The sequence below is a fragment of the Raphanus sativus genome, chromosome 5 (assembly GCF_000801105.2).
Source record: "Raphanus sativus cultivar WK10039 chromosome 5, ASM80110v3, whole genome shotgun sequence".
In the NCBI taxonomy this organism is placed as follows: Eukaryota; Viridiplantae; Streptophyta; class Magnoliopsida; order Brassicales; family Brassicaceae; genus Raphanus; species Raphanus sativus.
This window is the reverse complement of record NC_079515.1, coordinates 18,566,093-18,582,043: the sequence shown is the minus strand read 5'-3', so window position 1 is coordinate 18,582,043 and position 15,951 is coordinate 18,566,093. Positions and strand designations below refer to the sequence as shown.

General features: G+C 31.3%; 2 protein-coding genes across 2 annotated transcripts in view; one reads left to right on the top strand and one right to left on the bottom strand.

Annotated features, from left to right (window-relative positions):
* The window catches only part of LOC108837904 (dolichyl-diphosphooligosaccharide--protein glycosyltransferase subunit DAD1), a 73,806-nt gene that overhangs the window by 16,024 nt on the left and 41,831 nt on the right, over positions 1 to 15,951 (top strand). The gene's annotated exons all lie outside the window — the stretch shown is intronic.
* LOC108861202 (uncharacterized) lies at positions 5,881 to 7,130 on the bottom strand. Its single transcript, XM_056985745.1, has 4 exons — positions 6,907 to 7,130; positions 6,545 to 6,721; positions 6,377 to 6,457; positions 5,881 to 6,096 (listed from the first exon to the last, which is right to left on the bottom strand). Exons 1-4 carry the CDS (start codon positions 7,128 to 7,130, stop codon positions 5,967 to 5,969), a joined length of 612 nt encoding a protein of 203 aa, XP_056841725.1. The 3' UTR covers positions 5,881 to 5,966.

The following is a 15,951-nucleotide window of genomic DNA, read 5'->3' as shown; positions in this document are numbered from 1 at the left end:
AACGATAAGGAAGTGTTTTTCTTTTCCTTTTGCGTAAAAACTGATCGAGCATTTTCAAGAAATATTGAATTTTCTTATACGTTTTGAATAAATATATCGCTTATTTGTTTGATTTAAAATATTCATTACGAAGAAATTCAATTAATCTTAACATGCATACAAATATTTGATTAATAAAATCTGCATGTATAGTATAGTGATAATCGATCCAGTGTTACAGGAAAAGTCAAGATTGACCATTCATATATCAATTGATTAAAAAAAGATAACGCGGCTGAAATTTGAGATAAGAAATTACACCAAAAAAATACCAAAAAATAAAATAATTTAGAGAAAAATAAAACTTCGTTTCAGGCCTTCAAAAATACCAAGGCTTAACATGCATTTAAAGAACTTTCTTTTCTAACACATGTATAATCAACATGGTAGAAGCAGGTAGTAGCTATGAAATGTGATGTGAAATCAAACTTTTAACCAAGAAATGTAGAAAACAAACCACAAGATGGTGGTCTATTAGACCGTCTCCAATAATACTCTATAATTTACTATGTATTTCATTCTAAAATAGAATAACTCTATTACAAAATTATATTTGTTCAGTGGTTTATATTACAATAAAATTACTCTATAATAGAATGAAATATAGAAGAATGTTATTTTTTAACTCTAAATATAGAATAAAATGATAGCATTTCTATATATTTCACTCTATAATAGAATGAAATATAGAAGAATGTTATTTTTTCATTCTAAATATAGAATAAAATGATAGCATTTCTATATATTTTACTCTATTATAGAATAATTCTATTATAAAGTAAATCAGTTGAGTAAATCCAACTCTATAATATAGTTATTTTAATCTAAAGTAGAACATAGAAAAAATTATAGTACACCATTAGAGATGTCTTTAGTAGGCGAGCTATGGAATTTTTAAGCAATCCGAGTTTGAAAGCATTCCACCACATTTCATCTTGTGGTCACTTGGATATGACTTTATTTTACAGTTTATTTGAATATCCGTAATGAAAGTTTATCCATAGTCCACATAATTCTTTTAAGGATTACTCTAAGACTTCTTCGTGTGTTTAAGATATCATAAGGTTAAACAAAAAAATTAAGAAATGCAGAAAACAACGTTCTCAAAAAAGGAAAAATAATGTAATAGAAAACAAAAGTGGACGAAGCTGTGGAATTTGCAGTGTTAATTGAGTAGCTCGAGGAGCCTTTTGCATGGGGAGAAGATGTTGTTTGGGTCCCATCAATGTTAATTCGAACGTCAATGCGAAAGAAGGTGCATGAATTAATGTTTGCCTGGATAAACATATTTGAGAATAATAATAGCATAAAAATTTGTCTTAAATAGATTAAATATCCCGTGACAAAAAAAATTCAATAATGTTAATCAGTTTTCTAATATTTGACATGGAGATACTCCATGTTATAAACAAAATTTTAGAATCTGTTCTATTAAAATATAAAAAATTTAAAAAATCTACTATACAAAACTGTTGTACAAAACTGTTATAACTGGACCAATTCATTAACAAATTAACAAATAAAACAAAATCGTTATAATTTTCATTCTCTGTTATATTATTTTTTTTCTTGATTTTGTAGTCTATTATTTGTTATAATAAACAAATTGTATTTTCGTAGTCTATTAACAATTGTATTTTTTAATTCAGCTCCGAAGAATTATTCCGATAAAAACAATCACCCAAAAGCAAATATTGCTTTCAAGCTCATCACGAGGTTAGCCATTTTTATAGTATTATTATTTATAAATTCATTTCCCAGCTATCTACGTGAATATATTTTTTATTTTGTCACGAAAAACAATAATACATTTTTATTTGTTTAAGCCTTTTACCATTAACAATTATTTATACCAACATGTTATAGATTTGTTTCAAAATATTGATATCGGTTATACTATCAACACTATAATAATTAGCTTGGCTAAATTTATACCGGTTTACATCATTGCTTTTTTTCAGAAGGGCTTTAATCATGCTTTAATCAATTAATCTGTTTTAAAAAATTATATCAAATGTTTATACTAATCCTTGATAGTTTTTATAGGTTATTGTATATATGTTTGTATATCTCCTATATAATATGTTTATATATTTTCAGATTGATTATTCACACTGTTAATAAATAATTAATAGTTGAGGAGGATCATCCCTAGTTCAGATTTTTTTTTTGCCATCTAAAATATTATTATTATCATAAAAAATATTTACAAACAGGCCTATTACACCCGGCCCAAACACAAGGGCCACAAGTCCAAACAAAAAAAGACAAACCGTCAAGTCCAAAACAGAAAAACGGGACGCATCGATCGCTTCCCACCGCAATACCACGTGTTGAGACAAAACAACACAAGGATGCGTGTCATCAGAAGAAGCATCGTCATCACCAAAGCTGTCGGTCGCCACCACTGGGATCGCAACCGATACCTCGCCGGAATCGCGAATCACCCACTTTCTTCCCGATCGAAGTCAACGCTGTTAAATGAGACGGAACAAGAACACCGGAACCACCGGGACTTTACCCACGACCACTGCTTCCACTTCCAACGACAAATATTGGATGTAAAGGAAGCGAGGTCTCACACGAAGGCCCGACCTTCAGAGAGCATCATCACCTCCGAATTCGGCCAAGAAACCACCACACGAAACACCCTTGTAAACAGCTCGAACCCTTCCCCGAGAATCGAAAGCCGGCGACCACGACCGACGAAGAAACGGCCTGGCTCCAGAGACAGACGCCGGCGAAGCACGGTGGAGAAAACACCGCTTCCCAGAAAGCCGAAGGCGGACCACCACTAAAGGAAACGTGCATGGCCGCAAGCGGAAGAGAAAAACAAAAGAAAACATAAGATTTTGGAGATGGGCCGGACCGGCGGCGGCGAGAACCAAACCCGCCGGCCGGAAACTAGAGACACGACGGTGCTGCTTGTAGAGAGAAGTCAGAGGATTTTTTGTTTTTAACTTCTCTTAGTTCAGATTAAAAAGAAAAGGAATAACAAAAAAAGAAAGAAAAAGAAAAAAGAGAATACATATAATAACAAAAGCTAGTAGTTTTCTTACAGGACAACGGGTAATAAGGCGAAATTCTCGCGGGAACCAACGCCTCCTTCTTTCTATCACTTCCGTAACTAATGAAACAGACAAAGAGGAATACGTACAAACACAGATACTCATTCATATACATACACATTCTCTCAGACCGAAAAAGTCAAAAGACTAAAAGATAAAGAGGAAATGTCAGACGGTGGGGGAAGAAGTGACGTGTCAAGAGGAAAGAAGTAGGACCCAAATGGGAATGGGAATGACTGTCACGAGTTAGTAAGGAGTACTAATAGAGGGGACCAATCAGCGACAAAACTTCCTCAATCGCTTTGTAATCTTATTAATGCTTCTTTCACGGTCCTGTCATTGTATCACTTTCTTCCCCTTCCTCTCTTATTTTTCCTCTAAAACATACAAAAGAATTGCCAGTTCTGTGTTGTCCTAAAAAAATAGAAGAAAAAATTATCAATTCAGTTATAATTTCTTTTTCATTATATTCACATTTGTTTTTTGATAAAATCTTTGGACCCTTTCAAAATCTCTAACACATACGTGAAAATTCATCCCATTTTTTTATTATCATAATTCATCTCAAATTTTACAAGCCCATGCGCAGAACTAGGTCCAAGACCATATCAAACTCACAACCAAACATAATTTCTGATTATTTGTGTTTGACAAATGATCTAGAAAAATTAAAAAACTCAGTAAACTAACCAAAATCAAAACTAAAAACTATAAATGACAGTAGAATAGAAGTGACTAGTTTACAAAAAAAAAAAAAAAAGAATAGAAGTGACTATAACTCCGTTAAGGAGTAAACCAAACTTTTACACTCCTAAATTGTTGAACCAACTGTAGAAAAAACGGGAAAACAACATATTCGGACCTGCACTCATACCAAATGCGACGGTTCGTACCCGCATATAAAAATCGTGCATTTACATACCTGCACTACTGTTTCATGAAATATGCATACCTGAACTATAAAGAAGTTGTTAATTCATACATTGAAGCAAACTCCCCTGTTACGGATGATGACTGGACTGTTGAGTCAGCAACGAGGATAGAAAACGACGTCGTTTAAGAATGGGTTTGTGGGCAAAATTTCTTTTAACACCAAACGACTTCGTTTTAGATTTACGCTTAAAATTTATGTTCCTTTTTCCTTTCTCTTCCCCCCACAGACTCAAAGGTTTTAGGTCTCGACTGCAAATTAATGGCTTCTTCGTCAAACCCAAACTCCTCCTCTGTATCAGGTTGGACGATTGAAAATGAATTCGTAGCTTTAAATGCCCAAAATCCTCCTTAGTTTCTTCTCTTATTTTCTTCCGCTCTGCCTTTATTCTTTGAATGTTGCAGTAAATTGGACACACATCCCGGCTCCACGGTGTTTCACTTGATTTCTGTGGTGGTGTGTTGGACTTTACCGTGCAGGTTTTTAGAGGCTGACGGGTTTGCAGCATCGATGGTATCGGCCCGTTTCTTGCTTGGATCAGCAGAGTCTTTGTGTTTTGCTTGGCTAGTTTGTTTGTGTTTTTGTTGCGGTGAGATTTTTTCCTCTCTTAGCAGGGAAGTAGTCTCTTTACCGGCTTGTTTGTATTTTATTGGAGGCTGCGCCTGGACTCTGGTCACAGAAGCTCTAAGGTATGTTTATCGGCCTTTTTGCTCTTTCGAGCTTCATGGACTACAAAGGCTTCAGTGAGGAGGAGAGTGGGATGCTTTTAGCTCCTAACTGGATTAACCTGGGAAAGGTAGTGATGACGAAAGAAACCGGAGTTGCGCCCACAACTTGGCTGTGTAGTTCGAATAGTTGGATCGGCTAATTTCAGTGTTGTACCAAACTTTTGCTTGAATCCGAACTGTAACCTTTGTAATGATGCCCTTTAGGGAAGAATTAATAATAATAATAAAAAAAAAAAAAAAAAAAAATTGGACACGCATATGTGAAAAGGAGAGATGGATGCCAAATACATGTATGTGTGGAGAAGGGTCAGTGATTAGGATTTCTGGAACTGATGCAAAATTCTGTCTGAAAATCCTTTGAAAACTCTAGTTCCAAATCTTACTTCATTTTAAGGAGAATCAAAGAGCCCATATGTAATATCTAATATTTTCTTTCAAATCTTGATTTCTATAAGCTCCATTCATAATTATGTGCAAAAGCTTCGTGTTTTAGAGAATTGAAGTTTTTACTTTGAACGTTGAGTCTATCGGGGAAGAGAAAGGAAGAAATAACATAAATCTAAGATTAAATCTAAAAAAGTCATTTTGGGTTAAAAAAATTTTTTCCCACAAACTCATTCTTAAAACAACGTCATTTTCTATTGTCGTTTCTGACTCAACAGTCCAGTCATCATCCGTAACAGGGGAGATAACACCGTTTACTCCAATATGAATTAACAACTTTTTTATACTTCAGGTATGCATATTTCATGAAACAGTAGTGCATGTATGTAAATGCACGGTTCTTATGTTTGGGTATGAATCTTCGCATTTGGTAAGAGTGCATGTCCGAATATGTTCTTTCCCCGTTGAAAAGACGCACTGACTAATTACCGCGGATGTAACACACTATTAACAAAAAAAAAAAAAAAAAAAAAAAAAAAAAAACAATTCTAGCTTTCTTTTATTATTTTCAATATCAAATCACAATTAAAAACTCATCCATATATGATGTCTATTAGAGCATCCTTATTGCAGGGACAATATTAATGTATCTTAGCATTTTTATTATTATATTTTGATTAAGAGACAATGCTAAGAAACACAAGCAAATATACAGATTATTGATAGAAACTTTTATGTTGTTTTTTAGTATAATGTTGATAAATACTTAAGTGTAGATATGCATCAAAAAGATTCAGTTTTCACTAACTAGACACATTAGCTTGAGCTATAATCAGAAGAAAAGACGCAAGTTGTTGTCACTGCTAAACCTGATATACTCGTCTTGTTGTTACCATCCCAAACGTTGACGAAACCGTCACAACCTCCCGTAGCAAAAGTTTCATAACTACAATTTCAAAACCATTAGATCATTATTAGAAGCGACAGAGAAGCTGTACTGAGACCTATAACTTAACATTCCATATAACTAGTGGACTCAATGAAAACATCTATAGTGTCTACTTGCTAAGTAAAATTTGGCATATACAATACTCTAAACTATCACTCTACACAATATGTTGCAAACCAGAAATTACACATTTATTTTTGTGAAAAGTTAGTTAAGAATAGAGGCAACCGTGTATATGAAAGGATACAATCAGATTCCTTCTAAGATCAACACTTACATCGGATGGAAGGCGATCGCATTTACGGGATAGACAATGTCCCTTCCATCCTCGGATTTCCGGTGACACTTGAAAGCATATCTGAGAAGAGATTGAAACATATTTGTCAGATACACAAAGAGTAAGGTTCGACATAGAGAGGTAACATGAAAAGCATTATGAACACACTTTTTAGCTTGAGCAGCCTCTAATAGATCGAAAAACTCCATTGAAACCCTCCCTTCAACAGAGCTAAGTGCATATCCAGAAAATATATAGTTGATACTCACCGGCACTGCAAGACATAGGAGGGTTCTTTTGCAGGTCCCTAAGCTCCTTGTTAATTCTTCTCGAAGCCATAAGCTGCTGCTAGCCACAAACAATAAAAGCCTAATCAATGAACGACATCTCCAAACTATATTACATGTCTACAAGCAATACACAACAGAGATTAAAATTAAGGAGCTTCCTTTTCGAATCAAAAGACATGAACAAGCAGATCAGATAGATTATTAAAGTAAAGGTACTGTTTTTAATCAAACAGAGGCAACCTCTTCGGAAACCTCAAGAGGCTGGCTTGGCTGGTTGGTTCGTAGATGAGAGAAAGTTTGGGCAGTGGATGCGTTTTAAATAGATTCTTCGTTCTTGTGGTGAAACTTCTGACACGGTCATGTCCTCTGGTGTAGTGGCCGTCGAGAGAGAAGTAGAGAAGGAGAAGACGAAGAGAAGGAGAGGAGGGAGGCGACGAGAAGGAGAGAGAGAAACAATGACACATGGCTCTTAGAAACGGAGAAATAAACTTCTTAATTAAGAAGTTTTTGGCCCGTTTCTAATATATTAACCTATTTTACATTTATATTTCGTCCCAAAATAACAAGATATGGGCTTTAGATACCCGCGATAATCATGCTCTTAGGTTAGTACATATAGAAAACATGCATATACAACAAAAATGAGATATTTTCATTTTTCAATTAAATATTAACTTTTCTTATGAAAAATTTCGTGAAGTTTGATTAAATGCAAAATTAACTATTTTTATTTATTTTTCAATTGTTCTAATTACTCGAGAAGTTCATATTATTCACGGAAATTAACTATATTTTATTATTTTCGAAAATGATTGTTTTACTTTATTATATTCTTCTTTTATTTACAATATTGCTATTATCATCACTAACATGAACAACCAACTTTAAGTTTTAAAATGAACCTAAATAGACATTTACATCATCATATCCTGATTTCTTAAACACACAAACTATTTGTCTGTCACTTTCCATTATCCTCAACTTCCTATTTAATTTACAACATTGTCATTATCATCAATACACCAATCACTATGGATAACCAATTTCAAGCTCTAAATATACCTCAAAACCGAAATTGACATCTACATCTTCATATCCTCATTTATTACACACGCAAATCATTTCTCTTTCAATTTCTTTCTCATTTAATTTCAAACTCCCAACTTTTTATTTCAAAATTTATAAGCTTATTGGAGTTACTCAAGTTCATATTTCTTGGTCAAGAACAAGTGGGTAACTTTCATTAAAAAATTTAAACATTAATTTAACTGGATCTAGGAACGATATTTGAATTTTTCTGATATGTTTCGCGAAGAAGACTTCTTGATGAAGAAAATTCATAGAGAAATCTTCTAGTCAGTGCATATGTTAGTTTTGCAATTGACTATTCTGTGTGTTTTCATAAAAAACTTCTGAAGAAGTCATTCTTAGTCATATGAAGTCTCCAGAATATTTCGCAAGAAGTATTCTTACAGTCATATGAGTCTACAAAGTCTGGCAAGAAGTCTTCTTTAATTTTATTTCAAAAGTCTTATAGAAACTTTATTTTGAAATAAAGGAGATGTAGAAGTTTTCTCGTAGAAGACTTCTCTAAAAAGTCAAACATAGCCAATTGCAAAACTACCTACTGATATATATCATGGTTTTATGTGGGGGTTTACCATGTTATAAGTACGGTTCTAGAGTCTATTATATATGTTTGAAATCGTTTTGGAATCTTTTCAAGTCTAGGTGCATTTTGGAAACTGTGCACATGCGTCATATATTTAAAAACAAATGTATATTTCCCACAAATGGATGAAGCTCATTTTTACATATGATAAAGAAATGAGTTAGCTTTCCAATACCAACCGTTTTAGGTTGTATCATCAGTTATATCAAAAGTTATGCTTATTTTACTGAAAGTTTTCCCTTTGACGCACGAGGAGGAGGTTGTCGAGGCTGTGACATGGTGTTGAACGAAACTCCCTAAGTGCCAAACGACACTCACCTTCCACATCAGCCGACTCGTGATTTAATGAAGTTTCAAGAATTAAAAAGTGACCCATAAATTTTCTTTATTTACTAAAGTGTTCAGAACATATTTTAAATTACATTATTTTTTCTAAGTCATTGTTAACGACTAAACATTTTTTTTACTTTTGGAGAGAAAATAAAAATTCCATCCGAGTTTTCTTGGAACTCCTTTTGATTATTATTTATGCAATATATTCAAAATAGAGAATTCGGCCAAACAAATCCTGAACTTTTCGGGAATTGCCAAAAGAAACATGAACTTTAGGGCTGACCAAAAAAACAAAAACTTTTCATTGACTTTCGAATTAATTAACTATGTTTTCGTTGACTTGCCAATTTAGCACGCTGTCAGCAAATTTAACAGAAAAAAAACTTTGTTAAAGGTTGGTGTTAGTGAAACGACGTCGTTTTGAAATGAGATGAAACAACGTCGTTTTACATGATTTGAAAATAAAATCAAGTAGACCACTAGGTTCGAACCTAGATTGTTTAGATCAAATGCCAGGGTATTTCACCGTTGGGCTAGTGGCTCAATCAAAGAAGTTACTAACACATTTAATTTTATTTGATATTAATTGAATATAAAAAAATTATCTAAAAACTTAAAAAGATCTTTAAAATTTCTAAAATTGAAAAAATAATTCCAAAAAAAGAAAATTTTCATTTTTCGGATTATAAAAAAATCGAAAAATAAAAAAAATTCGAAAAAATATTCCAACAAGTTATAAAATATTTCGAATCTGAATACATATAATCAGAAATATATTAAAAAATTATTACTATTTAAAAAAAAAAATTATAGTTTCTGATAACATGTTTTTAGATTTGAAAATTTTTATCCCATTTTAAAATAATTTTTTCGAATTATTATTTTATTTTTCAATTTTTCTTTTTATAATTTGAAAAATGAAATTTTTTTTTTGGCATTTTTTTATAAAAAAATAATAAAAGAATATTTTAATAGATTCTGATTATTTTCAGATTCAATTTTTCATAACTTTTTGATATTTTCGTTTTTTTTTATTTCAATTTTTATCTGAAAAATGAAAATTTTCTTTTTTTTGGAATTTGTTTTTAAAAATGAAAATGTTGGAAGATTTTTGATTTTTTAAAGGAAAAATAAAATTTTATTTTTACTTTTAGTTTTAAAATTAATTTTATAAAAAATTTCTTTATTTTCATATTTTTTGGAATTTTAAAGGCCTTTTAAATTTTTAGAGAATTTTTTTATATTCAAAATCAGTACCAAATAAAAGTAAATGTGTTAGTACACATATTGAATGTACCACTAGCCTAGTGGTAAAATACCTTGTCATTTGATCCAAACAACCCATGGGTTCAAAACCTGGTCTCTTCATATTTTTATTTTCAAATCGTGTAAAACGAAACGACGTTGTTTTACTTAACGCCAACAGTTAACGTTGGGTTAACGCTGTCTTAACGCTGTCTTAACTCTCATTTAACGGTGTGCTAATCTGGTCAGTCAATCGTAAGCTTCTAAATAATTTAAATAAGTCAACAAAAGTTTAGGTTTTTATTGGCCAGACAAGTGTACAAGATTCTTTTGGCAATTTGAAAAAAGTTCATGATTTTTTTGACCGAATTCCCATTCAAAATATGTCTTGTTCTTGTTTGATTATGCCTGGTAGCAAAGCTTTAACTTTGGAAATAAAGGTACATAATGATTGGTAAAGATTAGTATTTTAATAATAAATAAAGAAAAAGTCCTAAGTTAAGTCTCAACCAAACATCACATATATGTTTGAAGTCGTTTAGTCTTTTTAGGTTCATGTAAATTTTAGGCAACTTTAAAGATTCTGGAACTATTTGGAACTATTTGAGATGCAGAACTGCATGTATGCGTCATAAGTTTAGCTATTGATGGAAGACATACCACAATGAGATTACGCTCATATTTTTTTCACAAGATAGATCTTTGATTTATCTTTTCAATTCCATCAGTTTGAGGTTGATCATACAATTGGCTCAAGAGTTATGCATGATTCATTGAAGCTTGGGGAAGAAGTATAACTTGGAGAACAAGTAGACTTGACAAAAATGTAAATCTAGAACATTCCATAATATACATCATACAATATTCATAACAATTTAGTTGTATTAATAATGATGGTAGTCAATGGGTGGGGATAAAATATTCTCAAATCTAACCTTTTACTTTAAATAATAATATGAATAAATAGATTAACATTATATCTATCTTATTAAAGCTGAAGTACAATTTCGATGTGTTTGGATACTTGGATAAGAGTATTAAAAATATTTGGTGTGTTTGGAAACATGGATTGTAGTCTTTTAAAAAAAAAAATTTTGTTTGGAAACAAAGATAGTACTATTAAATAGAAAAAGTAATGGGTTTAAGTTATTAAGTCCATTATAAAAGAATGTTATCAATATATATAAGAAAAATACAATACAAAGTCCAATTTGAAATACCAACCCAAATTATGATTTTTGTATTTCATATTAAGTTTTAAAAATATAATATATGTAATTATTTATATGATGATACGTATTAAATAATTTTAATTATATGATTACTTATATGATGGTACATATAAAATACGATTAATTATATGATGAAATTATACGATATATAATAATGATTAAGGATGGATTTTCAGACATCCATACGGGTTTGGTTCTGATCGGTTTGCGTTTCGGGTTTTCGAGGTCAAAGATTTCATTCCTATTAGGATGTTTCTAAATTTTTGTTTGAGTTTGATTCGGATCTTTGCGGGTTTGGTTTGAGTTTGGATAACCTATTTAAATTATTTTTAAAGTTTTAAATCACTATCTATCTTATTAAAACTGAAGTACAATTTCGGTGTGTTTGGATACTTGGATAAGAGTATTAAAAATATTTGGTGTGTTTGGAAACATGGATTGTAGTCTTTTTAAAAAAAAAAATTTGTTTGGAAACAAAGATAGTACTATTAAATAGAAAAAATAATGGGCTTAAGTTATTAAATCCATTATAAAAGAATGTTGTCAATATATATAAGAAAAATACAATACAAAGCCCAATTTGAAATACCAACCCAAATTATGATTTTTGTATTTCATAAAGTTTTAAAAATATAATATATGTAGTTATTTATATGATGATACGTATTAAATACTTTTAATTATATGATTACTTATATGATGGTACATATAAAATACGATTAATTATAAGATGAAATTATACGATATATAATAATGACTAAGGATGGGTTTTCAGACATCCATACGGGTTTGGTTTTGATCGGTTTGCGTTTCGGGTTTTCGAGGTCAAAGATTTCATTCCTATTAGGATGTTTCTAAATTTTTGTTTGAGTTTGATTCGGATCTTTGCGGGTTTGGTTTGAGTTTGGATAACCTATTTAAATTATTTTAAAGTTTTAAATCACTATATATTTAAAATTTCTCAAAATCTATAAGTAAAGTAATATATTACTTATAATTTAAATAACATATGTCAGAATACCTAAGCTTAGCATATCAATTGGTTTGATTTAAAATTTTGGATACGAAATCAATAATTATTTTAAGTATTTTTGGTGATTTGAGTATACTTTAACTATTTCAGGTATTTGTTTTTGACTATCTATATATATTTTCAAGTATTTTAAACCAATTTAAAAGTATCATTCTTGATGTTTTATATACATTAAATATAAAATAATTAATATATAAGTATATAAATCTATTTTTAGATAAATTCAGATACACGAATACTTCGGTTCAGATCCAATTCGGTTCTCTAACTAACAAAATTTTGAATAATTCGAATATTTAATCAATTTATATTCAGGTTTGGTACTATATTTACGAATTGGTATCAGTTATGTTCCTCAGATTCATTTTGTCAAACCTTAATAATTACATGAAAAACAAATATCATCATATTTTTTAAAATATACATCAGCGGAGGTGCAGAGATCAAAGTCTATAATCATTTATTTTAACAACAAGCCAAATAAATATATTGATTGAAGTGCGAATAAAACAAAACTAGAGAAATACATAGTTTACCAGAGACACTCTATGTGTCGAATTTATTATAAAGAAATTTTTTATTAAAATAAATAAATTCAATAATTACAAACAAATAATATATTTCTTAAAAATGAAAAATAATACCCGCGCATTCGAAGCGCGGGTCAAAATCTAGTTAGAATTAATGATGGAGTCAGTTTTTTAGAGATAAAAATATTCGCAAATCTAATTTTAGTACTTCAAAATTTTACCCTTTAATTCAGGTATAACTAATGATTGTTGTCGATTTTTTTTAAAAGTAAATATGTATCAAATTAATCTCAACAGAATGATTGTACAAAATTTATTTGTTGAAGTAGTTATATCGATAGTTAATGGTGATGTTATTGATTATTAACAAACTTTATTGAATAAAAACCATTGCTTAGATAGCATGTATTAGTTGTTAGCCGTCGGACTCATTTAAAGGAGCCCTATCTGCAGAAATGATTTTTTTTTTTTTTTTGCAGAAATGATTTTACATTTCGAGAGAGTTACGTAGGAAGACGCATTCTGTCTTTTCTTTATCCACAAAGACAAATTGTGTATTTAGCACACTTTATATGTACGGTCTTCCCTTTTTAAGATAAAAACTAGATTTTGACCCGCGCTTTTGAAGCACGGGATATTTTACTATGAAAAATTTCACTAATAATTTAACAAATATTTTGGTTATTTATAAAGAGTGTGTATTTAAAATATTTTTGCATTTAAATCAGTATTTTTAAATTCAACCCGATTGTGATTATACCGGTTAATCCGGAGATCTGACAATTCAATTTATGTTTTTAAAATATTCATATTAAAAAATCACTAAAATCCGAGACTAACCGATTGAACTGATGGATGACCGATATGTAATCTAATTGGATTTAAATTGTAATAGTTTCATAATTTGTAATCTTATAATCGAAATTTTAAAGTTCACTATTTTGCAATTTATGAAATTATGACGTTTCTACAAAATTTTAAAGAGAAAATGATAGATATAAAATAACTAAGATTAATTATTGTATTATTTGGAAACATTGATAGTAGTATAAAAAATATATTGTTTGAAAACATTGATAGTAGTATAAAGAAATAAGTATATTGTTTGGAAACATGGATAGTAGTATAAAGAAAGGAACATTAGTGACTTAATGTATGTTTAACTATAAAGTATAAATGTGTATTTAATTTAAAAACTTACAAAATAAATGTTAGGTCCAACAGAATGTTTCTGTTTTAATAAGATAGATACCCCTTCTTTAAGTTAACTAGAAATCTGTTTGTTTAAGAAAATAAACCAAACATAACTTTGTTTCTGGTTGTTTGCAATAAATGAAACACTAATTTTGTGGACAATCTATTGGTGGATATATGTTTTTGGTGGACAAAAATCATGTGGATATATTTACGGTGGACAAATTGCCGTGGATAAGAAAATAATTTTCAAGTTGTGTGGATATATTATCATGGACATCATATATTGGATTGTCGAGCCTGAGTATCATGTAAAAAATATTATTGATAAAATTGTATGAAAAATTATCATGAATTAGATCATATGGACATATCATTTTTAGAATCAAAACGAGCAAATAGTGAATGTATAACAACTAGAAACCAATCAAATAGACAAATCACATACATATACCACTAACTTGTATAACATAATAATTAAAATGTGTGGACATGATTATGGTGGATACATATTTAGTGATGCGATAAACTTTTGGTGAATTTGAATTTTTGTTGCTACTCTCTTCGTGGAAGGATCTTAGCAAATATAACACGTCTTGTACAAAAGACAATGGACAGCATCATTTGTTGCCGAAATCATATTACCATAGGTAACACAAAAGAATCAAGATGAACACATGAGCCAACATCCAACAAAAGTGATCGACTCCTAAACTATAAACAACTTAATTTGTAGGAAAATGATTACATTCCTTGTCTCATTAGGTGTAGGATTGAATACAAAAGAGACGTTATCACGGGTTGGTGAATTCAGAGAGAGGATTGATATCTTGTGTTTTTAATAGATTTTACCATTCATTTATCATGCATTTTGATCATCTAGGATAGCATTTAGACTTGTTTAGTTTGCATTGCATTGCATTTGTTCTTATCAGGTGATGGAGATGCCAAATGGTGACTTTGGAGCAATTGGAGGTGGATTGGAGGCAAGATTGGTGTTTTTCGAGTTCATGGCGTGATGACTAAGTGTCCCAGCGGCTTCATGTGACAGGCAGCGGTATTTTGACCTTGCAGGAAGCCGATGCACATCACCCAGCGGCCTAGCGTCACCCAGCGGCCTGGCGTCATGACGAGAAGCCGGTGCAGAAGTTCTGCTGAAAATTCTAAGTGTTGGAGCGGCTTTTGGTGCAGCGGTTTCACCAAACCGCTGGAGAAAAACACACCTCCCTGCCCAACTTCGACTTCTCGCAGTGGCCAAGTGACGACGCGTCAAAAACCAGCTGTGATGTCACAGCGGCTTTTTGCACCTCCAGCGGCTTATTGGACGCGTCAAAAACCAGCTGTGACACTTAGAAAAAATATTCACATCTGTTTTTACCAACTTTTACCCAAATTATCTTGGGTCAATCCAGGTTTGTTGGGTCGACCCAGCTCGTTTTTAGGCTACTATAAATACTCTTTAGACCCTAATGATGGGATTATCTTGTTTTCTCTTAAGAACACATTGAAACCTTGAAGAAAGATTGAATCTTTAGTTTCTTTTCTTCTTATTTCTTTGTGATTGTTGGATTAAACTTGCTTCTCAACATGATTTCTCTTAAATCAACCATGGGTTTAAGGTTAATCATGAAGATTAGTGAGTAGACTCCTTTTGGATTCATGGGTTAGGGAGACTAAGGGTGATTAAGCTAGATCTAAGGTGTTTTAGTATAGATCTCTGTTGTTCCTTGCTTGTAGAGTGTTCTCAATGCATCTTTTGAGTTGGCCTCTCAAAAGTTGAGCTTTAGGCATTTCCCACCCACAAGGTGTTTGATGAAATGCCTGAACCAACTCTCCTAAGCTTTTAACATACTTTGCCAAAGAGATTTGTTGTTAAAGGTGTTAAGATGGCTAGTAGACTTGTTCTCCATGATTGCTTTTGTAACATTCAACCAAAGAGATTTGATGCTTGAGTTACCTTAGCAAATGAACATTCATCTAGAGATAGAGTTTGTTTAGGATTGTGTCTAGGCTTAAGGTTGATAGATTGATTGAAAAGCTGCCACC

Coding starts and splice junctions, on each gene's coding strand:
- LOC108861202 (XM_056985745.1), bottom strand. CDS start 7,130: ATGTGTCATTGTTTCTCTCTCTCCTTCTCGTCGCCTCCCTCCTCTCCT. Junction 6,458..6,544: donor GAGGCTGCTCAAGCTAAAAA/GTGTGTTCATAA, acceptor ATCTCTTCTCAG/ATATGCTTTCAAGTGTCACC. Junction 6,097..6,376: donor GCGATCGCCTTCCATCCGAT/GTAAGTGTTGAT, acceptor TTGAAATTGTAG/TTATGAAACTTTTGCTACGG.